The sequence below is a fragment of the Ursus americanus genome, chromosome 27 (assembly GCF_024610735.1).
Source record: "Ursus americanus isolate L20-20 chromosome 27, mUrsAme1.1.p, whole genome shotgun sequence".
Classification (NCBI taxonomy): Eukaryota; Metazoa; Chordata; class Mammalia; order Carnivora; family Ursidae; genus Ursus; species Ursus americanus.
In genome coordinates this window covers 5,514,103-5,540,321 of record NC_142153.1, presented here as the reverse complement: position 1 = coordinate 5,540,321, position 26,219 = coordinate 5,514,103, and the positions used below count along the sequence as shown (strand labels likewise).

The 26,219-nt window shown below is 47.4% G+C and overlaps 1 protein-coding gene across 1 annotated transcript in view; it reads left to right on the top strand.

Moving 5' to 3' along the window:
• Window positions 1–3,526: 3,526 nt before the first annotated feature.
• IKBKB (inhibitor of nuclear factor kappa B kinase subunit beta) overlaps window positions 3,527–26,219 on the top strand; it is a 63,849-nt gene continuing 41,156 nt past the window's right edge. Inside the window, exons 1-5 of the mRNA XM_045779103.2 lie at window positions 3,527–3,709; window positions 4,365–4,487; window positions 16,780–16,874; window positions 17,828–17,945; window positions 20,532–20,601. Coding sequence (XP_045635059.1) covers window positions 4,383–4,487; window positions 16,780–16,874; window positions 17,828–17,945; window positions 20,532–20,601 — 388 coding nt within the window. The 5' untranslated portion in view covers window positions 3,527–3,709; window positions 4,365–4,382. The remainder of the gene's footprint in view (window positions 3,710–4,364; window positions 4,488–16,779; window positions 16,875–17,827; window positions 17,946–20,531; window positions 20,602–26,219) is intronic.

The window sequence follows — 26,219 nt, the reverse complement described above, 5'->3', positions numbered from 1 at the left end:
TTCAAAAGGTCTCAATAAGTATTCTTTCTTCCTTGGCAATCATAGTCATTTGCATAGGCTCAGTAAGAATCTGTTCTCCTTGTAACAAGACATCATTGGAAACATTAATTATTTTACCAAGGCTGTGACTGAAATATCATATTTGAGAGACCTGCATAGACTCAGATGTGACCAGACAGCTTTAAGGAACTAAGGTTGACTTTATGAAGCATGAAGCCAATAGAGCTCCATGGAATTGTTGGCCTGATACCTTGCTTACAGAATTTCCAGCAGCCTCACCGGGTGAGTAAAGAATGTCACTTCCTGGCAGGTGCAGAAACTTCAGGATACCTTGGGGACTTCTGAAAGAAGAATTCGCCCAAATATACAGGTATTGCAGGGATGTCTGATGGCAAGTATTTGGCTTGATTTCTGGCCTAAAGAGGCTACTAAAAGTTCAACCTGGAGATTCCTCACAAAAAGTTCCAGGAAAGTAGATTCTAAAAAATCTGTATCATCAATCACTATTCTTGCTGAGCTTATGTAAATAATTAGGCCAAGTTTGTTAAAACTGGACTTGTTTTTCAAATGAATCAGTCTTGATTTGGCTATCTCTGATTTAAAATGAGGGTGATTATAGACTATACAGAAAATGTTTCAATAATGCATCTTTGTAGATAATCTATTTTAAGCATTGTGACTCAAGAAAACTGGATTACTCTTTTACAGGTAGGGCTTCTCAGAATGAGGATTGCCCCAAAACAACCAATAGGGTTAAGTCCCTTTGAGTTACTCTATGAAAAACTTTCTCACTGTAGACCTATCAATAGATGGATACTATAAAGTTCTGTTAAATTATTCCCTTGAGACCAGGTTAGTTCATAAATCTCTAAATGAATACGCAAACTATATCCTCCCTAAACCTGATAGTCACCTGCAACCCACTCCATAGGAACCCTGGAGACATGGTTTATTTAAAGGGTTGGAAGTCTAATATAGCAGGGGATTTAACTCCAAAATGGAAGGGCCCCTCCAGGGTCATATTGTGTGCTCCCACTGCAATATGATTAGAGGGGCACTCTTCATGGCCTTTAGATCTAGAATAAAACCTGTACCACCGTCACAGGAGACCAATGAGCAAACTAAAGTGCCTTCTTATCCCTGTGAACCTGTGGAAGACCTCAAATTTCTCTTTAAATGACAATAAAGGACTGGAGAAAAATTTTAGTTAACTATCAATGCCACTTTTATTGGGCTTCTCTTTCTCATTATAATATTAACCTTATTTTGTTGTCTTTCTGGTGTCTGCCTGCCCGGTCCCAAGACTTCTTCACTGCCATAACTTCCAACTGACAGATAACCCTTTCTCCTCAGGGAGGTTCCCATACGTTGCCTACCTTGGACTGGCCACCTCTGACTTTGGTAACTCCTATACATATAAATTCCCCAACTGACCCATGTTGACCCATAGGTAGGGACATCTCTACGCCCCTATTCAGCAGGATGAAGTTACAGAAGATAAGCCCTTCCATCCTCAACAACCTTAAAGATTAAAGGGTCAGAATTGTTCAGGGAGAATGATGTGGGGGAACAAAGGCAGAAGGAAATGTAGATAAAATTAAATTTCCTTATAACCTACAGTCCACTGACAAAAACTTGAAGCAGGCAGAGTATAACATTCCTCCAGGAAACTTCCAGCTGTCTAAATGTTCATGCTTTGCTAGAGGGGAAAACAACCTTAGCTTGACAATAGCAAGGCCTCCAGTATCCTATGAGTCCTCTTTAGTATATAGGAAAGTCCTTTTGTAAACTCCCCTTTACTCCCCCCAACTCCCAAGTATATAACCGGTTGCTCCTCACCAGCTGGGGCAGCAGTTCTTTCTGTCCGTGGGTCCTGTCCCCATGCCTTAACTAAACCACCTGTCGCGCCGAAGGTGTCTCAAGAAGGTTTTCTTGCCATGGGCTCGGAGCCCCACGCCCCACCATTTCAAATCACTTCGGCCTCAGGCTGTGTGCAGGCAGGACTGATCCTTGCGTCAGGCATGGTTATTACCATTAACTCATCTGACTACGACAACCCTGCTGGTTCCCTTCTCTGACCTATGTGCCCTCCTGTCCTCCTGCTGCTCTTAGGCTGAACCATATGAAACCACTAATGTTTGTTGCTGGTGTTTCAACTGTTTCTGTTTTTAAAAATGGCAATTTCATGCGATTCAACCTAATGTTGCCCACATTTGAAAGAAGAGAAATGGATGCTTGGAGTGGTTAAGTAATTGGCCCTAAAATCTTGTGGTCCATAGCAGTATTAGGATTCAAAATCCAGTTTGCCTCCTGAAATTCTTAGGACCTAAAAAACAGCCACTTGGTTTGGAGTATCAGTTCATCCACTTACTAGCCTGTGCCTTTGACATATTTTCCTCTCTGCACATCAGTCTTCTCATCTGCAAAATGGGGATAACAATAATGCAATTATTGTCCCATGTGTAGGGTTGCCCTGAGGATCTGAATGAGGAATTCTAAGTACAGAGTGTATGTAGACAGTGCCTGGCACTTGGTAAGCATTTTATAAAGGTGAGGTGTTTTTTTTTTTAATATTTTATTTATTTATTCGACAGAGATAGAGACAGCCAGTGAGAGAGGGAACACAAGCAGGGGGAGTGGGGGAGGAAGAAGCAGGCTCATAGCAGAGGAGCCTGATGTGGGGCTCGATCCCATCACGCCGGGATCACGCCGGGATCACGCCGGGATCACGCCCTGAGCCGAAGGCAGACGCTTAACCGCTGTGCCACCCAGGCGCCCCTATAAAGGTGAGGTATTATCTTCAGGTTTCCTCTAATGCTTTTTTTTCCTGCTTGAGTAAATCTACCAACACACACCACCTTTGTGTGATAGCACAATGCCACGGAACCGAGAAACTTCATAGCAAAAGACCTTATTATAATGTCAGTAGGTATGGGTTGAACGGTGAACCCCAGGGCTGTGAGCTTCTCTCAATTTCCCTGAAACTGCAGTTTCCCGTTAACTTTACGAGATCCCCCCCCTTTTATTTTTTTAAGGGGGTAGCGGGGTCTGACACTTCTAGGGAGTACAGCTGTGATTTATCATTCTTGATACCGAGCCAAAAATCCTCCAGATAAAGGGGACGCAGCCTGAGAGGAGGCCCGGGCAATTCTTGTAAACAGTCCCTAAATAAATCCTGGCGGGGGCGCGGGAAATTCCACCTAGTTAAAAGTCTAGGAAGCGGTGTCAAGTTCACCCCAGGAGGGCTCTGGTGAGGAAATCCCCATCTCCCCTGTCCCAGAAACCGCCTCAGGTTAAAGTCACTGTCTAAAGAGAGTTTGGCGCATTCGGGTTCATTTTGGGGCCACTCCTTTATCTCAGGGAGCACAGCCTGTCCCAGGCTGCCCGGGGCCGTCTAGAAGCCACACGCAGCCCTCCCAGAGTCACCGGGGCGAGGACGACTGGGTGCCCCGGTGCGCCCGCGGGCGGCGGGTACAGGGCGTGGTCTGGGCCGGCGCCCCCCGCGGCTCCTTTAAGGGCGGGTCGCGGCCCACGTGTTCCGTGACGTCAGAGCAGGAAGTGTTTGAGGAAGTCGCGCTGGGCTGGCAGGTTTAAGATTCCCGCATTTTAATGTCTTCGGGGAGGTGCCAGAGCCCCCGGTTTTGCCGCCCCAGCCCCCGCCTCCCCCGCCGCGGGGAGCGGCTCCCCTGCCCCGCGTCCCTGCCAACAGGTGAGTCCCTCGAGCGGCCGCGGGGGGGCCCCTGGTGCCACCTGCAGACCCCGCGTCTCCTCTACACCTGCGAGCTCGCACCTCCCTCCTCACTTGAGGCTCCCGAAGAAATTTCTGTCGAGTTTAAAAGTCGGGGTTTCTGGCTGTACAAGCCTTTCTCTTGCGCGGGTTGACGTTGGGAGGCCCGGAACAGCCCTGGCCCGGGTGGTTCCAGGTGGCCGCTTGGAGGTGGTGGCTTTGGGAGAGAGCCATGATTCATTTGGACTGTGTGAAGACACACGTGACCGTGGGGAAACTCAACGTTAGACTCTGCGCCTGCTACCTTGAGCAGAATGCGCGCGGGGCAGGGCGCCCCTTGCTGGAGTCCAGGCTGGGATACCCTTTCGAGTTTAGGGGGCGTGGAGTAACATCTTCTTTGAGTGACTTTCCTCCCTGCCTCCTTCCACAGCAGCTGAGGTGGGGGTGGGGGAAGGTGAGAAAAACAAAAGTTTGCTACCAAACCCCAAAAACAAACCAGGTTTATATACAAAATGAAAACCAGCCGAGTTTTTTGTTCTCTCGCATCGAAGGGCAATGTTATCTCTTACCTTCTCCATCTCGAGTTTCTTTTTTTCTTAATCTTAATCTTTTGTCCCCCACACCAAATTGCTTACAGAGTTAGCACGGCATCAGTATGAGCTGGTCACCTTCTCTGCCAACCCAGACATGTGGGGCCTGGGAGATGAAAGAACGACTTGGGACAGGGGGATTTGGAAACGTCATCCGATGGCACAATCAGGTAGGGCCTCTGTGGAGCTGGGAGGAGCTAAAGGCGAGCAGGGGTCGGAGGTGGGGAAGACAGGCTCCCCTCCAATCGCCTCTGCCCCACACTGTGCTAGGTGGGGGGAATGGGACTCACCTTTGGCCATGGGCTTCTTGGGAGAGAGTGAGAACCGGGAACAGGAGGGGCGTCAGAGCTGCCCAGCTAACTATAAGTTAGTGGTCTCCAAGCTTTATTGCCTATACTCCCCAAATAAATAGTAAGAATATTTTAAGTTTTCAGCCTCATTTTTATGTATCTTAAATTAGTATTTGTGCTACCATGTACTAATATGTTACATGTTACAAAACATACAAAAATAGAAAAAATTTGAGGGATGACCATAGTAAGATATATTTAAGTGTTTAAAAAATTAGTTTAAAGATATTTTAAACATGTACTAATTATTATGCCTTCCCAGTATTGTTTGCAATACTGCACAGTGCAGAATATACCGATCCATATGAAAGAATTATCGTTAAGGATAGTGGGTGAAAAATCTATGTTTCAAAGAATTTTTATAATTTGGAATTATTTGGGTTGATTTCTTTTTAGATCTGATTAGATCCTCATTGTTTTTACTCCTATATCTGAAGTGAGTTTCTCATGATACAAGTGTTAGTTCTTCCATATTCCTGTTTGCTTGTGCTGGTGTTACATGTGCTGACGTTCTCTGCAGGAATTTCTTTAGGCACTTGTCCATTTTATGAGAGTCATTGTATTGAAATTGGGTAATATAGTCCACGATCTAGCTAAGCTGGGGCCCCTGTCCACCAGGGCCTGTGGAATGCCCATTTTCCTCTGTTTACCTCGAGTCCGCAAGTGATGTGTAATCTTCTGAAAAATAATCTGAGGAGGGTATCATAAAGTTAATATCAGAAAAGCTTAATTTCTTTTTAATTTTTTTGAATTCCAGTTTTGGGTAACCCTGGTGCACATATACCCGATTTGGAGACCGCTGCTCTAGGGAACCCTCAGTCACTAAATAACTGAAGTTAGCTTTCTGACTCCAAAGTCAGACCTGTGAAGTTCTTGAAGGAAAGCACCTGCTTTTGATCAGGGGCTGCTGAGCACTTCATTGGGCTGAAGGGGTGGCAAATTGTGCCCCATTTCCCAGGAGCCAGCTGCAGCAGCCAGCGGGAGAGTCATCAAGGCTGCTGGCCAGCCACATGAGAGCGTCATTCCAGACAGCCACCCTCCTTTATCAGTTAGTTGGAAGGCATTCTAGGCCCTGCCCTGAGTCGTGTCAGCTCTGAGTAGATGGAACGTCCCCTGGAGGAATGTGGGAGCCAGAGCTGAACGGTAGAGTACAGTTCTGGAGGTGGCAATTCCCACATTCAACCAGGAAACCAGAATTCCAGCGAAGCCTGTGGCCGAGTGGGCCGTAGAAACACAGCTGGCTCAAATGTGTTCTGGTCTGAGTATAACCATGGGCCTAGCATTACAACAAGAGCCAGATCATTCTATGGCCCCACATATACCTGGGCTGGCCTGGGCTCGGCTGCTTCTAGGTAGGTTACAGCTTTGAAGCTTCGTGACTACAGCAGCTCTCTCGCAGCAGCTGAACTAGAGATGTTTGGTTTCCCTCAGAAGGAGACAGAACTCCTGTGCCATGTGTCTGTCATCTGTAGCTCAAAATGGCCTCCATCTCCTCTGTGAGTTTGGAAAGCTGTTATCAAGACAGTATTTGTTCCTGGCTTTATAGATGTGGGCCTGAAAAGATGTGTGTGTGTGTGTGTGTGTGTGTATTAGTCTTCTGGAATTACTACTTTCAAGTTCCTTCCCCTGTTCAAAAAACTTAATTTGTTTTTCATTTTTATTTTTTAATCGAGGTATAGTTGGCATATATTATTATATTAGTTTTAGGGGTACAACATAGTGACTTGATGATTCTATACATTATACAGTGCTCACCGTGATAAATACAGTCACCATCTGTCCCTATCCAGTGTTCTTATAGTATTATTGACTGTATTTCCAATGCTGTACTTTTCATCCCCCCATGACAAATGGTACTGAAAGTTTGTATCTCTTAATTCCTTCACCTATTTCACCTATCCCCCAACTCTGTCCCTTCTGGTAACTACCAGTTTTCTGGGTTTATGAGTCTGTTTCTACTTTTTTGTTGCTGTTGTTTGTTCCTTCATCTGTTTTGTTTAGATTCCACATGAAGTGAAATCATGTGACATTTTTTCCTCTCTTATTTCACTTAGCGTAATACCCTTTATGTCCATCCATGTTGTCACGAATGGCAAGATTTCATTCTTTCTTATGTCTGAGTATATATTCCATATATATATATATATGCAATGGAATATTACTATTCCATTACTATGTATTACCATATATATATATATATATATATATCCCACATCTTCTTTATCCATTCATCTGTTGGTGGACACTTAGGTTGCTTCCCTGTCTTGGTTGTTGTAAATAATGCTGCAGTAAACATAGGGATGCATATGTTAGTGTTTTCAAAGTAGTGGTTTTGTTTTCTGTGATTAAATACATAGCAGTGGAATTACTGGATCATGTGATAGTTCTGTTTTTAAGTTTTTGAGGAACCTCCACTCTGTTTTCCACAGTGGCTGCATCAGTTTACATTCCTACTAGCAGTGCGCAAGGTTTCCCCTTTCTTCACGTCCTCACCGACACCTGTTATGTCTTGTCTTTTTGATTCTAGCCATTCTGACAGGTATAAGGTGATACCTTATTGTGGTTTTGATTTGCATTTCCCTGATGATGAGTGATGTTGAGCGTCTTTTCATCTGTCTGTTTTCCATTTGTATGTCTTTGGAAAAATGTCTGCTCAGGTCTTCTGCCAATTTTTTTAACTGGGTTATTAGTTTTCGGTGTTGAGTTATGTAGGTTCTTTTTGTATTTTGCATATTAACCCCTTATTGGTTATATCATTTGCAAATATCTGCTCCCTAGGTTGCCTTTTCATGTTCTTGATGGTTGTTCATTCATTCATTCTTTTTTTCTTTCATTCTTTCTTTTTTTTTAATCTTTATTTTTTAAAAGCCAAAGCCAAACTCCTCATTCTACCGTTTGAGGCCTCTTCACAGTCTGGCCTCACCCTGTCCTTCTAGCCTTACCTCCTCTTATTGACTCCCAACAAGCTGGTTGGCTGAGCCTTCTCTGGGACAAGCCTCTGTCTCCTGGACAGCTTTACCTAATTCTGCCCCTTCCTTCAGGATCAGCTCCAGACCACCTCCTCAATAAACCTGCCACGGACTCTTTCATTCTATGGAAATTAGTTCTTCCATTGAATTCCCTCAGCTCCACTCATTTGGCATGCTTCATATACTGCCTTTTTGTGTGTGTATAAGAATGTGTCTTGTCAAGGCTCTGAGTTCCTGGTCAGCAGGGTCCTGTCTGGCTTTGGCTGTCTTTCAATTCCCCCATAGCAATTGTCTTTATGTTATACACTTGTTAGGTGCATAAAGTCATTCACTTGCTCTCAAGATCTTTTTGGAAAAGGGAAAGAGCCATTAATCAATCATTACAAATGTAAGCTCCCAGCTATCATAAGTGTGACATAGAGAGGGGCCCATGGCAGTGATACCTTATACCAGAAGGTGGGATCAGTCAGGAGGTGAAGGGGAGGAGGCTGCTTCAAGGAAGTGGCGCTTAAGCAGAGACCTGAGTTATTGGTAGAAGTTAGCCAAGCTTAGCCGGGCTAAGAAATTGGGAGGAGAGTTCCAGGAAGAGGGAGCAGCCTATTCAGAACCCCTGTGGTGGGGCAGGTCTTGGCAAGCAGGTGGGATGGAAAAGGCCAGCAGGACCAGAAGGGAGGAAGAAGGGAGCCAGGTACAAGGGTGGCTGGAATGTAGAAAGTGACAGTGAGGTCCTGCCAAGAGCTTTTGTTTTGTGTCTGAAGAGCAACAGGAAGCTATTGGAAGGGGGTCTGCTGTGACTGCAGGAAGAGTTTGGAAGGGGCCCAGGCAGTGATGTGCTGGGAAATTGGCTCTCCAGAATAACGTCCTGAGTCGTAGTGTTTACCAGTTTCCACGGGTTAACTACTCCCACCATGGCTTGTTTCAAGCCACTGACAGTTTAATTAGCGGGTCTTACTGAATTCCTGAATATTTAACAATCCGCTCTCGGACGAGCTGGTACCAGGATGCCACTGGCACTGCCCTGTCACGTGGGGAGAGCAGTCATGAGGCGTTTGGAGATTGGACAGGTGAGAGATTGGACTGGGCTGGTGGTGGTTGGACATGGAGAGAAGTGGGCAGATCTAAGAGCTATTTTAGGACTTAGTCGGGGAATAGAAGGTGAGGGCGGAGGGAACAGGAGGAGTCAACTTTCACAAATACTTTGTGAAACCTTGCTGATGAGCCTGGCTCAGTCCGGGAAGCTCTCCATCCCCCTCCCGGGTTGTTCCTTGCATGGGGAAGTCCTTAGGTCTGCTGTGGGTGCTTCGGAGGTTCTTTAGTTGATGTCCAAGCTCAGAAGAGGAGTAGGATATTCTTTGGTGGATGCCCCAGTGTTCAGAGTCTCTTGAAGAAAGCAGGTGGGGTAGGGTGGTTTTGGCAACTTAACTCCAGTCAGTATGATGATTAGACTTTGCAACCATGTGCATTTCCTAATATTCCATATACTTTATCCTGTCTACAAAAGAGAGACTTTTTAGTTCATTACAAGAGTAATTGCATAAAAGAATCTAAGCATTGGTATCCTCAGTCACATGTGTGACACCTCGTAATCAGACCCATTGTTTATCGAGAACCTACTGTGTGCCGTCATTGGGCTAGGTATTTTGCGTGTTTTATCTCTGGTCTGCACAATAACCCTAAAGGAAGAACTGTTTTTTTGTTTTCTTAAGTTTATTTATTTAAGTAATCTCTACACTCAAAATGGGGCTCGAACTCACGATCCCAAGATCGAGAGTCACACAGTCCTCCAACTGAGTCCAGCCAGGCACCCCAAGAACTATTGTCTTTATTTCTGTTTATTGCTGAGGAAAGTGAAGCACGGAGAGGTTAACAAGCCATTTGCCTAAAGAGTCTGAGCTGGAATCTGAACCTACATTGATTCAAATCCCAACTTCCTGCTTTCTCCACCGTGGCTTGTGGCTTTTCCATGGTGGGTAATCCGAGGTTCCGGACACCCCTAGAACATTCTCATTTCTCTTCGATCAGTCTAAACCATTTTGAAGCACTAAGGGAAAAACTCTCCTTTGGAGGACAACATGCATAAATCCTTCTAAAACAAATACTTCTTAGTGAGGAAGGGCAGTGTACCAAATGCCCCTACCCCTGTTTCCCTGAGTTTTTGGACTCTGTTAGCAAGCATGGGCCTTGGCAGTCCTTGCCGTGTCTGTACTCCCTTAAATCCTCAGCTCGAGGGTCAGCACAAGCCATTTATCAGTACAGACTAGACAGGCTGTTTTTTTCAATAAGACCTTTGTTAAATACAGAGAAAGAAGAAAAAGAGATGACCTGAGTGACCTCAGCCTGCAGCACCTTTTGGGAATAAGGGGGGAAAACCACTTGACTCCCATTCACCCATACCTGGGTTCCAGTCCTGGTTCTGTTTCTTGCCAGCTTCATAGCTTTGGGCCCAAACTTCCCCTATGGATTTTTGAGGATGCTAAGATACTGATCTCTTTGGCTCTCAGCATGTCTGGGCATGAAATAGGGTAGCTGCTTTCTGAAAGGATCTGGAAATGTCCCAGGGTGCCTTGCAAATATATTCTGTGTGCACTTTGCTGTGAAAGAGGCTGGGAATTGCTGCCTGGTTTCCCAAGGATGCCTGTGAGGATGACATGAGGTAATGTATGTACTGGCTATTATAAAGCTATCAAAGGTAAGGTGTTATTAATTATCTCTTCTACGAAGCGGTACCAACGTTGACTTGTTTCCTCGCTGGACAAGATTAAGCTCACTTCAGCTTATGTGTGTGTTTTGGAAGTCTTAAAGACTTAAGCCAATTCACTAAGGATTTATTGGGCACTGACCCAAGCTCCATCAAGGGAAGAAAAGAAATGACCTTGTCCTCAGTGTGCTTATGCTCTAATTGAGGAGGTAAAAGGAATACTTAGTGGTATATTAAATAGGTCTAAATATGGGCACCAAATTGTGTAGAAATATGAATGGCTGGTGTTTACGGAGTGTGTCCTGTGCCGGCTGTGCTAGATGCTTATCCATATTATCTCTTGAGTGCTTGGGGCAGAGGGAAGGCTTCTTGAGAAAGTGGAACTGGAGCAGAATCTTGGAAGGAGCCAGACTGTAGAGGGTCTGAAGAGAAGACAGATCAAATGGGTAGAGTAACGTGCACAAGGCCAGAGAAGGGAAACGATGCTACCGTAACGTGCTCAAGGCTCACTCCATATCAGACTCTCCGTCTCGTTTTGACTGAGGGTTAGAGTCATCTCCCCTTATGGGTAAAGACCCAGAAGCTAAAGTAATACGCCAGGTGAAGGAGGAAGAAGTTAACACCCTGACTTATTTCACCCCACAAGCCCCTATGGGTGAGTTTGGAAGCCACTGTGTCTGTTGGGTGTTTACACCAAAGGTTGAACTCAGCCTTCTTAGCATAGACTGGTCAGCGCAGTTGAGTCACGGGTGAAGCCAGGGGTCTGCCCTGTACCTTTTGACTCTCAGGCCTGAGTTCTGTCCCTAGGATCTCTCTAGGCCTAGCTTTGCACTTCCTCTCTGAAGTGTTCATCTTGGAGGGCAGGGCCTGAGAAGGAATGAGCTGGTTATTACTAATTGCCCCCTTTTACCACAATGGCCTGTTGGATGGTTGCCATGGTAACAAGAGGCAGGTTTCTGAGCTAAGGGTTTGAATGGACCTCTTCACTTCCAGCGAGTTTCCCCTCCTCATGTGAAGAAGGCTAACTTTGGGAAGCCGGGCCAGCTCCTGAGTAGACTCCCCACATACACTTTATACCACACCCCATTTCTACACAAGTTTTACGTTTTCATGTACAAAACGAATTGCAGACTTGAGGGACCTTCATGGTAAACTGCATTCGGTATGGGTAACGCTGTTGGTGCCTATCTCCGTTTTCTCAAAATGAAAACCGATTTTAAATTTTGTCCCACATGAGGAGTCCACTTACCAGAAGTTGGAGCCTGAGATGGTTTGGGCTAAGGCTAGGTTTCCCCAGAACTGAACTAAGACTCTAGGAAGTTCCAGCCCAAATAAAGAAAGTCCTCTGCTGCTCTTGGAGTTTCATTGCTAGTGAAGAAGAACAAGCTCCCCAGGGTTTCAAAACTGGTATTTTTGGTCGGTTTCTGAACTGTGTAATTGAATTTTGCTTTCTAGAGCAGGTATGGTTTTAGCAACAGAAAATCATTCTGTTTGGGTTTCTGTTTCAAATGAAGTATTACTCATGGAAAACTGGAATGTTTTAGAATGCAGCCTCCAGGGCTGCTGTATAAGAAGAGTTTAAGTGTGTCCGTATCTGTATGAGACATTCCCAAGCCTAGGGAGTTAGGATTTCCCCTGCAACCGTAGGACTAAGCTGAGCTGTCCAGAAATAGAAAGTGAGTTTTGGTGTCTGTGCCCAGTTAGTCCACAACGGGTTTAGTATTCATATTGCGAAGTTCACTTTTTAGTTTGAATTAGGATACTGATGCGAATATCAAATCTTCAGTCTTTAATATCAGTCTTCAGTATCAAAATCTGTTTCTGGACTCTGGGTTGGGCTGGGTAACAGCTGTGTGTTAGATCCAATGTTTGTGTCGAACAGAAGATCTCAATTATCTACAATTACCCAATGTATAGATTACCTAAAATATTTTCTTTTTTTTTTTTTAAGATTTTATTTATTTATTTGACAGGATAGAGACAGCCAGCGAGAGAGGGAACACAAGCAGGGGGAGTGGGAGAGGAAGAAGCAGGCTCATAGCGGAAGAGCCTGATGTGGGGCTCGATCCCATAACGCCAGGATCATGCCCTGAGCCAAAGGCAGACGCTTAACCGCTGTGCCACCCAGGCGCCCCAATATTTTCTAAATCACTTAATAAATCTGCCTTTGGGGTTATATATTTGTCATTTTTATGAAGGAAGCATACTGTCTGTGGTAGGCAGAATAACGGCCCCTCCCCAAGATGTCTGCATCCTAACCCCTGAACCTGTGAATATTTTAGGTCACCATGGCAAAGGGCAATGAAGGTTGCTAATCAGCTGACCTTAGATGGGAGGATTATCCTGGACCATCTGGGTCAGCCCAATGTGATCACGAGGGGCTTAAAAGTGGAAGAGGGAGGGGTGCCTGGGTGGCTCAGTCAGTTGGGCGTCTGCCTTAATCTCAGGTCATGATCCCAGGGTTCTGGGATTGAACCCTGCATCAGGCTCCCTGCTCAGCAGTGAGCCTGCTTCTCCCTCTCTTCCCCCGCTCATGCTCTCTCTAGCTATCTCTATTGCTATCTCTGTCTCTCTCTCTCAAATAAACAAAGCGTTTTTAAAAAAAAAAGTGGAAGAGGGAGGCAGGAGAGTCAGTGTCAAAGTGATGCAATGTGACAAGAGTCAGCTGGTCCTTGCTGGCTTTGAGGATAGAGGGAGGGAGCCTGAGCCAACGAATGCGGGCAGCTTCTAGAATCCGGAAAGGTCAAGGAAATTTATTCTCCCCTAAAGCTTCCAGAAAAGAACATGGCTGCTGACATCTTCATTTTAGCCCCGTGAGACCTGTACCAGACTTCTGACCCCCAGAACTGTAAGGAAATAAATTTGTGTTGTTTTAAGCCACTAAGTTTGTGGCAATTTGTTAATAGCAGCAGTAGAAAAAAAAATTAAAATAGGTGCAGATCTTCAACTATCTTGATTTAAGCTCAGAGTCATTCTGAGGTAACAAACCCTGAGTTGCAGTATCTTGTACTAAACTGTTACTTGTCAGACTGTCCATCAAAACATTACCTGTTGAATGGACTCCTTCGGCACTGTTACCTCGTTTTACACTTGGCCCATCGTTGTAGGACTGTGCATTCCAGTCTCAGTTTCCCTGGAGATCCCACCTGAGCAGAAAGAAGCATCTCTAATGGCATGTTGTCAGAGCCATTGATGAAGTTACCATAGGACTGGGCTAAAATGTTTGAGTCTGAACACTCAGGGGAAGTGAAACTTGAAAGCAAATTTAAATCAGTTCAAGAACAGACCGGAATCGGGAAGTGCGTGACGTAGAAGGGTGTGACATTTTGTGAGATCTAACAGTCTGTATATTGATTGAAGAAACGGTATTTCACACGTTCCCTAACATGAAAAGTGATGAGATGGATTCCTACCCGAGTTCACTTGTACAGCTGCGCTGATTGGTTCAATAGCAACGGGATTTATGATTTTTGAAAGTGGTCAGCTCTTCTCCAGAGAGTGCCTCGGGATCTGGGCAAAGATTGGGGTTCTAATAGCAGCGTGTGAATGACCCGGCAGGACCTGGTTATCGGTGCCTGCTACCACAGGCTGCAGCAAGGAGAGCGCCTGTCCTTCCGAAAGGAGGCATGTGGCTACGCATGGGGGGGCCTTGGGACCGTCATGCTAAGTGAAAGAAGCCAGATTGCATTTATGTGAAATGTTGAGAACAGGCGCACCTGTAAAGGTAGGTGGTTGCCCTTGCCCAAGGGGCTGGGGGAAGAGTAGCTGCTGGTGGATGTAGGGTCTCCTTGGGGGATGACGAACGTGTTCCAAAACTGATGTGTGGTTTTGGTTGTACTACGCTGACCGTACCCCACACCGTTATACTACACACTTTACATGGATGAATTGTGTGATATGTGAATTATATTTCAGTAGAGCTGTTTAAAAAAAAAAGTCGGCCTGTGAGGGAACTCCATGACACACAGCTTAACCACAGCAATGTGGGGATTTGCTAGAAGCAACTTCTGAGAGCATCGTAGAGGTGTTGTATCTGTTTTCTGGCATTGGAACTGTAAGAGGCAGAAGATGCTTCCACCTTGTTTCTGAACCTTATCTTTCTCGAATGTCAGTTTTAGGAATTGGTCTAATGATCAGTGATTTGGTGGTTTTATCAGACAATTTCTGCTCATGTTTGGAGACTTCCGTTTTTCCTTTTCCTACTGGGTGGGTCTGTGTTCCTGTGGGGATCATGGCCCGTTTGGTAAATGCGTGCCCACGATGCAGTTCTGCTGCAAGACAGCCGCGTGCACACGGGTCAGTCCTGCCACAGTTCTCCAGGTGTCTTTTCAAGATTTTTTTCATTTATTTATTTATTTGGGAGGGAGAGGGAGAGAGATGTGTGAGCAGGGGGAATGGCAGAGGGGGAAGGAGAGGGAGAAGGAGGGAAAGACTCTTGAGCAGACTCCCCGCTGAGCCTGGAGCCCTGAGATCATAAGCTGACTGCAACCCAGAGTCCGCCCCCTCAACTGGTGGAGCCCACCCAAGTGCCCCTCGACGTGTCTCGTTAAAGTCCCATTCAGCACCATATGAATTGCTACACTGACAAGAATGAGGATTCTTTTCACGGTGCATTTCCCTCAAATGACAAAACTAAGAGAACGGTCTGTCAGGGCCTCTAGAATATCCTTCTTCAGTTGGGCAAGTCGTGGAATTTAGGTGCCGTTCTGCCATCTTTTCGTGTTGGAGGATTTGCTGTAACCATCCTGCAGGTGTGGCTCTTCCCTAGTACATAGGGCTGTTGGGGAGGTCGTCGCTGCATGGACACAGAACATACAGGATGCTGGTATAAGTATAAGTCAGCTTGCTCGCTGATGGCAGACCCAGCTTTCAGGCCCCTGCCACTAGAGGCATGGCCAGGGGCACCCACTGTTCCTCAGCCATCCTGGAGGCCCCTGTGGGCCTGAGGAGTTGGCAGCAGTATAGTGGTTACCCCCTGTGGTGGGCAGAGTGCCCGAGGCTAGAGCCACTCTCCCTGCGGCCTCCAGCCTTGGGCCTGTAGCCATGGGCCTCACCCCTTTTAGTCTGTCCCCGGGGCTCCTTGGTGCTGCCTAGGATACGAAGGAAAAGGGCTGAGTTAATCCTCAGGACCCAGGCAGTCAGTTAATTATTCAGTTTTATTGATTGCCTTTGTTTCCATTCACAAAATGTCAGCTGAAGGCATTGTGCCAGTTACTAGAGAAGAGGTTAAAGTGCATGACGATGGATACGCCTGTAATTTAACCAAGAAAAGAGAAGATAACCCTACGACTCTACAAAAATAAGTCTTTGGTAGGTGTGTGTAATGAAGGAGTGCTCTGGAGAGCAGAGTAAGAGGCCTTTGGTGGGCTCCGGTGGTGCCTGTGCGCCCACAAGAGCCAGAGCGAAGACCCAAGAAGTGCAGGACTGGCCAGGTGTCTAATCCAGCTGCAGTGTCGGATGCCCAGGGGGGCTTCTCGTGAGAGGGGTTGCAAAGGCAGGGTAGAGCCAAGCTGCAGAGGATTTTAAACGCGAGGAGTACTTGCAGGACACGGGTCCGCTCCCAGCAGTGTTACTGAACACCTGCTAAGGGCTGGACACTGCTAGGTGCTAAGCTTCAGGATAGCCCTGAAAGGTGGGTGTAGGCATTCTTATTTTACTTTTTTTTTTTTAAGATTTTATTTATTTATGTGACAGAGAGACAGCCAGCGAGAGAGGGAACACAGCAGGCGAGTGAGAGAGGAAGAAGCAGGCTCCCAGCGGAGGAGCCCGATGTGGGACTCGATCCCGGAACACCGGGACCACGCCCTGAGCCGAAGGCAGACGCTTTAACGACTGCGCTACCCAGGCGCCCGCATTCTTATTTTATAGATGAAGAAACTGAGGCAGACCAAGTGCTCTGCCCCAGGTCACAGAGCTAGTAAATGCTAAATTGAGTCATCCTCTGTGTTCCAGCTACTATGCTAGGCTTGTCTTCTCTCTGGAGAGATGGAACTCTTGCATAAAATATGAAGGCAGCGTGGCATTCACTGTAGATTGAGTCATAAGCAACTGCCATTTGCATGGGTCAAAATGGTCAATACCAGCAACGTCCTGTGGTTCTATCCAGCAGTTGCGGCTCAGAGAAGTGAGAAATCTCTTCCGCAGGAATAGTGAGCAGAGGTTTCATGGAGGAGGTGGGAACTGAACAAGGCCTTGGTGTAGACTCTGGATGGCTGGAAGTGAGAAAGTCAGGGAAGAGGTGGCGGTGTGGAGGCCAGCCTGACAGGCTGGCAGGTGACTTGGGGACGTCTGTCAGCAGATATGTAGATGGGCCTTGGGATCCCAGAGGTCCTGTGATCCATGCTTTGGGCCCTAAGGAGACCATTTTGTATTTGACGCATGGCTTTCTCGGTGGCTTTGGTTGTGAGTTCTGCTCATCTTGTCTCTGTGTGTGCTCTCTCTGCAGGAGACAGGGGAGCAGATTGCTATCAAGCAGTGCCGGCAGGAGCTCAGCCCCCGGAACCGAGAGCGCTGGTGCCTGGAGATCCAGATCATGAGAAGGTGAGGGCCCAGCGCACTAAGCCAAGACAGGGCTGCCATTGCAGGGGGACGAGGAGCCGGTGGGAGCTGTGGGGCCTTGGGGCATTGCAGTGACATCGGGGGGATCCCTCTGAGCTTCGGGATCTGGGGCGACGGCCCCACCTGCTGCATCTGGAAGAGAGTCCTAAATCCCAGTCACTCAAGCAGGATAACAGATGACTTCTAGAGGAGTGGCCCTTAGTGTCCAACTCTGGGCCTTATCAAGGGCTCTTGGTCAGTTTTATTTCTTACATTAAATAATTTAAAATAGCCACCACACTGGCTTTTTCTTTGTCAGCAGAGATGCTTTTTTTCCCCCTCCCATATTTCCAATTCCAAGTGGTAGGTGACACTCCATGGCTGTGAACCAGTGGCAGATACTTATTCCTCCAGTGTGGAGACAGGGACTGACAGTCCCTGGATGGATGCTGTCCTCCCAGGTAGTGAGGGGTTTAGGTAAGCATTTAGGTAAACTAGCAACCTAGTCGCTTTGCAAGACCTCAAACAGGTGCTCCCTCCATGAACCTCTTAAAAGGGAGGCATCGCTTCGTTTGCACACACACACACACACACACACACACACAGCCCATCCCAGCTTGAATGGCCTGAGATTGGAAGTCCTGTACTTGCTGTACTTTTAGAAGCAGTTTCGAAGTACAGTGAGGACTTGATATGGGGCACTGTAAAGAAAATTAAGTTGCACGTGAGGCACTCACGTCCTTGAGCTCATGGTGCTGAAAGTAGAGCTGGCTGGATGCTAACTGACGCGGCACCGAGGTAAGTAGCCCATGCCTGACCTCTGTCCTCCTGCTTATTCCGGAGGGCCCTCGGTTAGTCCGGGCCTTTGTTGTAAAGCTTTGCTGAGACATGGACAGAGCAGGGAATGGGCTTGAGCCAGAGCCGGGGTTTTTCCCTCATTGCTGTCTCCTTCCTAGGCTGAATCACCCCAATGTGGTGGCTGCCCGGGACGTCCCCGAGGGGATGCAGAACTTGGCTCCCAATGACTTGCCCCTGTTGGCCATGGAGTACTGCCAGGGAGGAGATCTCCGAAAGGTGAGGCTTAAGGGTGGCGGACGCAGCCTGTCTGGGCAGAGAGCAGTGGGGATGCCTCTCGCCCCTTTCCTCATCAGGAAGCTCAGGCAGCCGTGGTGACTTCAGTGGGCTTGCTCTTCCTTCTCAGATCCCCCTCTTCCATTCTCAGGGTGGGGCGACGTGCGCGATATGAATCAAGAGACTGAATCAGAAGCTCTTACGGGAAAGTCAGGGAAGGGCTCGCTGTATGTATGTCCTGCGCGGTGATTACTAAAATGACAAGAAAAAGTCACCAGGTTTTAAGGACGGGGAAAGACTGGACCAGTTCCAAAACAAACTTTTCTTCCCTGGGCATGTTAGGGCCACCGCTGTCCTCCAGCGTCCACGTCACCGCTTCCCTTATTAGGAGGGGTTTTGTCCCCCAGATGTGGCAGCGCTGCAGACAGGGTCACAGAGCGGAGCAGGAAGGGAGCTGGCTTAGTAATCAAAGGACTGGGCTGATGTTCCAGAGCCACCTCTGACTCACCATCTGGGCGTTCGTCCCTCTAGTGCAGTCACTTCTCCTTGCCAGAGCGTATACTTCAGGGACGGTCGTGTCTGGCCCCCTCCCCAGTGTTGTCCGAAACAGTGTCATACAACCTGCTTTTATACTTGGCCTTGTTTGATTATCAACATCCCTGTGATGCTGGTACAACATGATTCCCACGTGAAGGATGTAGCTCGTGGCCCAGGATGGTGAGGTGGATGACCAGGCCTCACGCAGCTGCAGTGGCAGAGCTGGGGTCACAGCCCATGGGAAGCCAACTGCGGGCCACCTCTCCACCTAGGACACTGAAGAGTGCCACGTAGTAGGAGGCAAAATAAAAGTTGTCTCTGGACAACTAAGTTGTTTCTGTATTGAAAAAGAGGTGGTTCTGTTAGCGCACATCTCCCTGAACTCTTCACTCTAGAAGAAGGGCCACAATATTATGGGGGGAGGGAGGCAAGATACCCAGGCATTTTTTCTGTCTTGACATGGCAGTTTCCTGGACCCAGCATCATGTGCTGTTTCCATTACTTTTCTGGCCCCTTCCGCCTTCTTTTTGTAAAGGAAACTTTCCACAAGGGTTGATCTGCTTGAGAGGCTTTCTCCTGCCATGGGAGATAGGCAGGTCATGGGAGTGCCATGGCAGGATGTGGACAGTCATTGGCATGACCTACACGCCAGGGACTGATAACGGATGAGAAATGGGGAACTTGATAATGCTTCAGTTTTCCTCTTTATTTTCCTAACCTTTGACAATCATCCGATTACTAAATGCAGTTGTTTAAAATGGGAGATAGAGTAATGTTGCTGCTAGAGTGGGTGGTTCTTAGAGGGCAGCGTGGGAGTTGGTGGGATATGACCAGATTATGGAGGGCTCGGAAGCCCAGCAGAGAACTTGAGACTTGATCTTGCAGTTTGCGTCCAGTCAGCCAGGGAGGAAGATGACGCAAACTGCAACACGATTGACCTGGCATGGGGCGCAAGATGATCTGGGGGAGGCAGGAAGCCCTGCGCTCTAAGGGGCCTTTGTCCGTAGGGCCCCCCATTGGGGGAGGGCAGTGCAGGGAGGGTGCCGCTGCCCAGAGCGCCTGGAACCTCTGTTCTCTCTGTTCTCCAAATGAGGTAGCCTGTCTTTCCCTCCTCTCAGGAGTTCAAAGCCTGCTCCCCTGGGCACTGAGAGACAAGCTTGGCCAGCACATGAGCAAATGTAGAAGCCAAAACTGATTGAAAGAGTGAAGTCTGTATGCCCAGCTCAGGAAACAGGCTCTTCGATGTTCTTGGATATAAATATTAGTTAATGACTATAACCCTCCACTGGGAAGTTATTTTCTCCATTGTTTTCATTTGAGGCCATCTGTGCCAGTAGCCTATTGAGCCAGGACCAGGAGGGCAGAGAGGGCAAGTGTTTGAGCTCAGGCCTCAAATAGACATGGCTTCATATTCCAGGGCTGCCCTGGAGTGGCTGTGTGAGCAGACCTCATGGAACCCCTCCATTCTCAGGCTCGTCACCTGTGAGGTGCAAATCCTGACAGGACTTGCCTTGGTGGCAGTGGGAGGATGGATAAAATGAGACAACGTAGGTAGAGCTTTACTGAGCTCATCTGTGCCAAGATTTGCTGGGTTCCAGGCACGTAGTAAGTGCTCATTAAATATTCCCCACGCCATCATCCCACTGGCCGTGTTGGGGAGGTGGTCAGAGCGCGGTGTTCAGTGAGTGCCTTCCACCCTGCCCTCTGCGGGCCTCTCAAGAGCAGTGGTCCCGTTGTGGCACAGCGTGGCCTCTGGCCTGCCTCCCTCAGAACTGCTGCTCAGGTGAGCCTGAAAATCCCTCCTCTTAGAATGAACTCAGACACCTCCCCTGTGAGTACCTGAGCCCTTCTGGCAGTTCTCCCTACTGCTTCCTCCTTCTCCCCCTTGGGCCAATTCCTGCCAGTCCTGCCCAGGCTGCCTGTTAGCCCAGGTCCCCAAAGCCCGGGGGGCTGGGGTGAGGCCTCAGATGACTTCAGCTGGGAGAACGCACTGCGGGCTTGGTGGTGGTCAGGGACCACTCGCTCTGATGCTTCTTTTCAACTTCTTGACAGTACCTGAACCAGTTTGAGAACTGCTGTGGCCTGCGGGAAGGAGCCGTCCTCACCCTGCTGAGTGACATTGGTAAACCCCAACCCTGGGAGTCAGGCTGTGCCATCCAGGGAGTGTGTGGTGCCCCTGTGAGTCCTGGCGGAGCACAGAGGGGAGCTATTTTGGTCCTCTGTTCCCTCCAGAGGGTGGGGTTGAGGGGTCACAGACAGAGTGGGGAGGTCAACAGGGGACTAGTTAGGCAGGTGCTGAACTCAAATAGATTTCCCTTCCTTCCGGACTAAGTCATGAAGTGAATTATGGTGTATATAGAATAACAGATTTCCTTCCCATTAAAAAGCTCCACTCCCTACTTTCCTGGAATGGCCAGCAATGGAATAGGTTGTCATTTGAATGAATTTCATCCCCTGGCAACTAATTTTTCCACTTCCACATTGGCAGTTCTTTTGCCAATTATAGGCATAGGAAAAACTGCTCCCGTTTAATCCTTTGGTGCTGTCAGTGTCCTCAGACGAGGGTGTCTGCCACTCTCTCTGAGAAGATCAGGGAAAAAAGTGACCTTGGATCACAGAGCTCAGATGCAATCTTCTGGACCCTGGTGCCTGCTCCAGGAGGGAGCATGAAGGGGGATCTCCGCAGGTCAGCACATGGCTCCAGCCTAGAGACAGACATCCAGAAGTGAGAGAAGGCCTGACCTAAGCCCCCCTCCTTTATTTAAATCTCCAAGGTTGTTGGTACAAGTTGCTAGTTTAAGATTTAAAGTCATCCAGAGCTTACCACTGAGTGTTTGCCCCCAGATGTGGGCACTGATAGAGTTTTCATCCCTCTCCATTGTAAGCTCTTTGAAGCTACGTGCTTTCTTCTTTTCATTTGCTCAAACTTTTTTTTTTTTTTTTTAGAAAAATGTCAAGTGTATAGAAAAGTTGGAAGAGTAGTGTAGTGAAACCCACATACACTGTTCAACTGGATTCACCAGTCGTTACCATTTTGCTGCATTTGTAAACCTGTGTTTTCTAACTCTTGTCCTGGAAGGGTAGGTGGGCCTCCAGTCTCTAAAACACTTTGCCTCTTTAATGTGGGTCCACCTCTCCCTTACCCTGAGCCACTTTTCACAGAGGGTAGGCAAGAAGGAAATGAAGGCAGGGAGAGTCCAGCAATGACATCAAGCTAGGATCCAAACAATCTGGCATAGAAAATTCCGTCTCCCTCTCTTTCCCATGTCTTTGTCCTTTGGATGGAGCTCTCTGTGAGGACAAGTTGACACTGCACTAATTTTATCTGACTTGAATGGGCGTCCACCCCCTAGCCAGGCTGATTCCTTCATGAGTTGGCCTGTGTGGGTCTACTGGAAAGGCCCTCTCTGTCTGCCTAGAGGGTTTAGTCCATAGGTTAAGAATCCCACCTGTTTCCCTTACACTTTGCCACATGGCTCACCAAGCCAGATTTTCCTTAGATGATATTTGTCTTGTTACCCCAGTGGCCAGATTACTCATTTATTCTCTATTGAGCTGGGTTAAAGGCAGGTTAGTAGGTTGGAGAATATTCTTTTGTTCTTCATAGGAAACTTATTTTATTTCTCTCTGGTTAGAGCTTTAAGTCATTTTTTAAATGTTATTCTCTCAGATATTTTTCTTTCACTGATGAGATTATTTGTGCATTCAGCAAATAGTTAAAGTCTTTATTGGCTGGAGTACACAGAACTTTCTACTTCCTCTTCTAACTTTTACTTCCTCAAGTGATTCTCTAGTGATATTAATAGAGCCTCTGCTGGTTGCGTCTTCTTTGGTCTGGGCACATTTTGTATCCAGTTACCATGACTGGTGTGACAACTTTCATATTATGTATTGAAGTTGTAGGTGTGTGTTTAAGTTGTACGTAAGTCAGAGTAATGAATGCTGGTAAACTCCCAAGTGCGTATGTAGTTCAGCTGTCCGATAGGTGGATGAACATTCAAATTCTTTAGGTCACTGCTTCCCTGTCTTTCCTCTTCGTGACCCTAAATTGGAAATAATGAGGCTTTGAAGTACTCCTACACTAGAATGAAATTCTTGAAGGCAGAGACTTGAGTCATTGCTGTATTTCCAGCATCTGCAATAGTGGTATCTTATGTAGTAGCTTCTCTGTAAATATCTGTCCAGCGAATGACATGAATCCCAAAGGAAATTAAAATAAGTAAGGACCTATTTAAAAAAAATGGCCACAATATAATTAACAGTCCCAGGTCACATACCCACTCCTCCATTTATTGGCATTGTGACTTTAGACATGTCACCTAGTTTTTAAGAACATCTGTTTTGTTAGCTGTGGAATGAGACTGTCACGCACCTCATTGGAATCGTTACGAGGATCAAATGAGGTGATGTACGAAAAGCCGCCAGCACAGTGTTTCTGCTCCTAGCGTAATGTGTGGTCAGCACATGTTTGTTCCATTCTCGTTTCCTTCCCCCTCTGGATTTGGATTAATAGCATACCTTTTGAAAAACCTCAGTCACCCCGATCGGGGATCTGGTAAGCCAGGCTGCTGGCTGCCTTGTCGAAGCTTCCCTTCCTGGAAACAGTTACCTTTCCGACCTGTTCCTGTGTCAGTCACTTTTTGGAGGCAGTCACATCCCCCGGTATTGTGGTCGTGGTGGGGGTTGTTGATAAGCTTCTATTTTACTCTCATTCCCGTTTCTGATTTGTGTACAAGATTTATCAAATTTATTTCTTTTGCAAGGATCTCACCGCTGAGCCAGAGTTCAAAAGCTTTTCTTGGAGCTCATCTAACATAACTCTTTTGTATTCTGAAACATTTCCTGAGCATATTTTGTTCCAGTTTGTTCTGAGTGCTGGCCTCATGTTTCCTTTGTTGGCGTTGCCACTGCTGTTGTCTGCTGGGTGGACTTCAGATAAGCGACAGAGCCACACCCTTGACCTCTGGGTCCAGAATTCATTGCCTTCTCTTCTGGATTAAACCTGTTTTAGCATAACCTCTTCTGTGCCACTAATCTTGCAGAGTTGCCCACTCAGAGCACCATCAAGGTAATAGAGAGGATTTTTCCAGAAGATACTACGAGTACATATGAGAAAAATAGCAGTTGCCTGGTGAGCATGTGTCGGGACAGACCTATTAGACAAATTCTTTTTTTTTTTTTTTTAATTTAAGATTTTATTTATTTGAGAGTGAGAGAGAGTGAGCACGAGTGGGGGATGGGGGGAAGGGCAGAGGGAGAGGGGGATGCCCAGGTACCCCTAGACAAATCTCTTTTTTTTTTTTTTTTAAAGATTTTATTTATTTATTTGACAGAGATAGTGACAGCCAGCGAGAGAGGGAACACAAGCAGGGGGAGTGGGAGAGGAAGAAGCAGGCTCATATCGGAGGAGCCTGATGTGGGGCTCGATCCCGTAACGCCGGGATCACACCCTGAGCCGAAGGCAGATGCTTAACCGCTGTGCCACCCAGGCGCCCCATGTGCCACCCAGGCGCCCCCCTAGACAAATCTCTTATGCTGGTAAGAGATCCAGAGACAGGTGCAGAGGCAGCCGGAAATGATCTGGATTTCCACATAACCTAAAATAGCTCAAGGAAGTTACATTTAAGTGGACTCTATTTAAACAGTCTTGCTCATTATCCTTTGGAAAATATTGGAGTGTATTTCCTTCTGCCAGCAGAGGCGCAAACTCCTGAGCACTCAAGGTTGAGGGACAGACGGACACACTCTGGAGGCCCATGTCTCCACTGTCAGATGGGGACCTGCCTGTGCCCTGGCCAGGTGGGTGGTCCAGTTGTGTGATCTCATGGCCCTATCAGGTCTTAAGACCGAGTCGATCCTCCTTGATTGTCCTGATGGCCAGTTCACTGTGGGGACTGACCATCTTGTCCTCTGAACGTTCAGGAACCCCGCTCCCCATCTCATCTGTGCTCCATTCCGAGTCCCCATCTCTGTCTGTGTTGGAGCTGCCCCTCACAGGCAGCAGTACATCAACGTTAAAAAGCAGAGAGGGGGGGCGCCTGGGTGGCTCAGTCGGTTAAGGGTCTGCATTCTGCTCAGGTCATGATCCCAGGATGATGGGATCGAGTCCCACATCGGGCTCCTTGCTCAGCGGGGAGCCTGCGTCTCCTTCTGTCTGCCTCTCTCTCTCTCACACACAAATAAATAAATAAAATCTTAAAAGAAAAAAAAGCAGAGAGGGTTTCAAAGAGAATACAGGGCTTTCTGGAAGAGAACTTCATTCTATGAATCAGAAAATTGACCTATTTACTGTTTCTCTCTAATTGTGGATTTATAACACAAGAGGATTACCTGATCTCAGAAATTCAAATCATTGATATATAAAGTATGTTGGAAATCATAAATGAGTATTATAATGATAAAAGAGAACACAACTGTCCTTTGTCCTGGCTTCTCCATGTTCCCAGCTCTGTCACTTTGGGCAAGGGCCTTTTGGTCTGTTTATCTTTTCATTTCTTCTCTGTGGAAAACTGGTAACTTTCTGGGCCTACATGTCCTCAACTTTAAAATGAAGAGGTTGAGCTCAGTGATCACTAAGGTCCCTTCTAACTAAATACTCCATTTTTATTATTCAGGGAGCTGGTTTTCAGAATGGGCACCCCAGACTGTCTTTGAAGCCCTCTCCACTGTCCCAGCCTTACCGCATGCCCGGTGCCTCTTGCCTCTCCCCTAATGCATCGTCTTCCCCCAGAGTTTTGTCTAGATGCCTTCTGTTCATTCCTGCTCCATCCCCTTTGTCCCTATCTGCACCTGGACTGACTGCCCACTGCTTTCCGGTATTCTATTTGCCAGGCTGTTCTCACATCTTTATCATATCTTCTCTAAAGTCTGGTATTCAACCCTGAGCTCTCTCCTCAACTCCATACCCACGTCTGTATACTTCTCCCAAAGTCATTACCAAATGGAAGTCCTAGATTTCTTCCTTTAGCCACATCTCTTCCCAGCATCCCTTTCTTCTGTCACCATCTTCCCATCAGCAACCCAGACATGAATGTCGTCTCTTAGAACCTGCCCTCTTCCTGCTCCATACCCTCCCGTTTAAATGCTCCAGATCCTTTCAGCCTTCCTTCATGTCCCGTATCCCGCTTTTTCCTCTCTGTTCCCACTGCCTGCACTACTTCCGCGTCAGAGCAAATCGCTGTCACGACCCCTCACCTGGGCTCCTTAGCCCTATCTTACTCACCCATCTTTCATGCTTTTGAAGAGGACACTTATCATAATCCTTCAGGGCCAGAACTCTTCACCTCACATTTCTCTCAATCCACTGTCACCAACTTCGCATCTATATGGCTCCCAAAACCCGCTTTTCAACCCTCCTGCTTCCCTTTGCAGATGGCCGTTCCCTTTAGAATGCTGTTCCTGCACCTCCGCAATGACCCTAAGCCTTTCTGTCTGCCAGGACCCGGCTTCAGACCTGCCCTGACCCATCGCTCGCAGCGCTTCTCCTTCTCGCGGCTGTCCTTCCCCCGCTGCCTCCTGCACTCGTCTGGTGCCTGGTGTCTCTGCTACCGCCGTGGGATCTCTGCCCATGCTTGACAGTGGAGACTGACTTCTGGTGCGGGGGCCGCTGGCCGGACTCTGCACTAAGTGGAGCAAATGCCTTGCTTCGGTGGCACATTTTCCATGATACCTGGGAAGTACAAGACACCTTCTCAGTATTTGTTGAACGAGCGAGAGTGGTTGTGCACGTTTCTCTCAGCA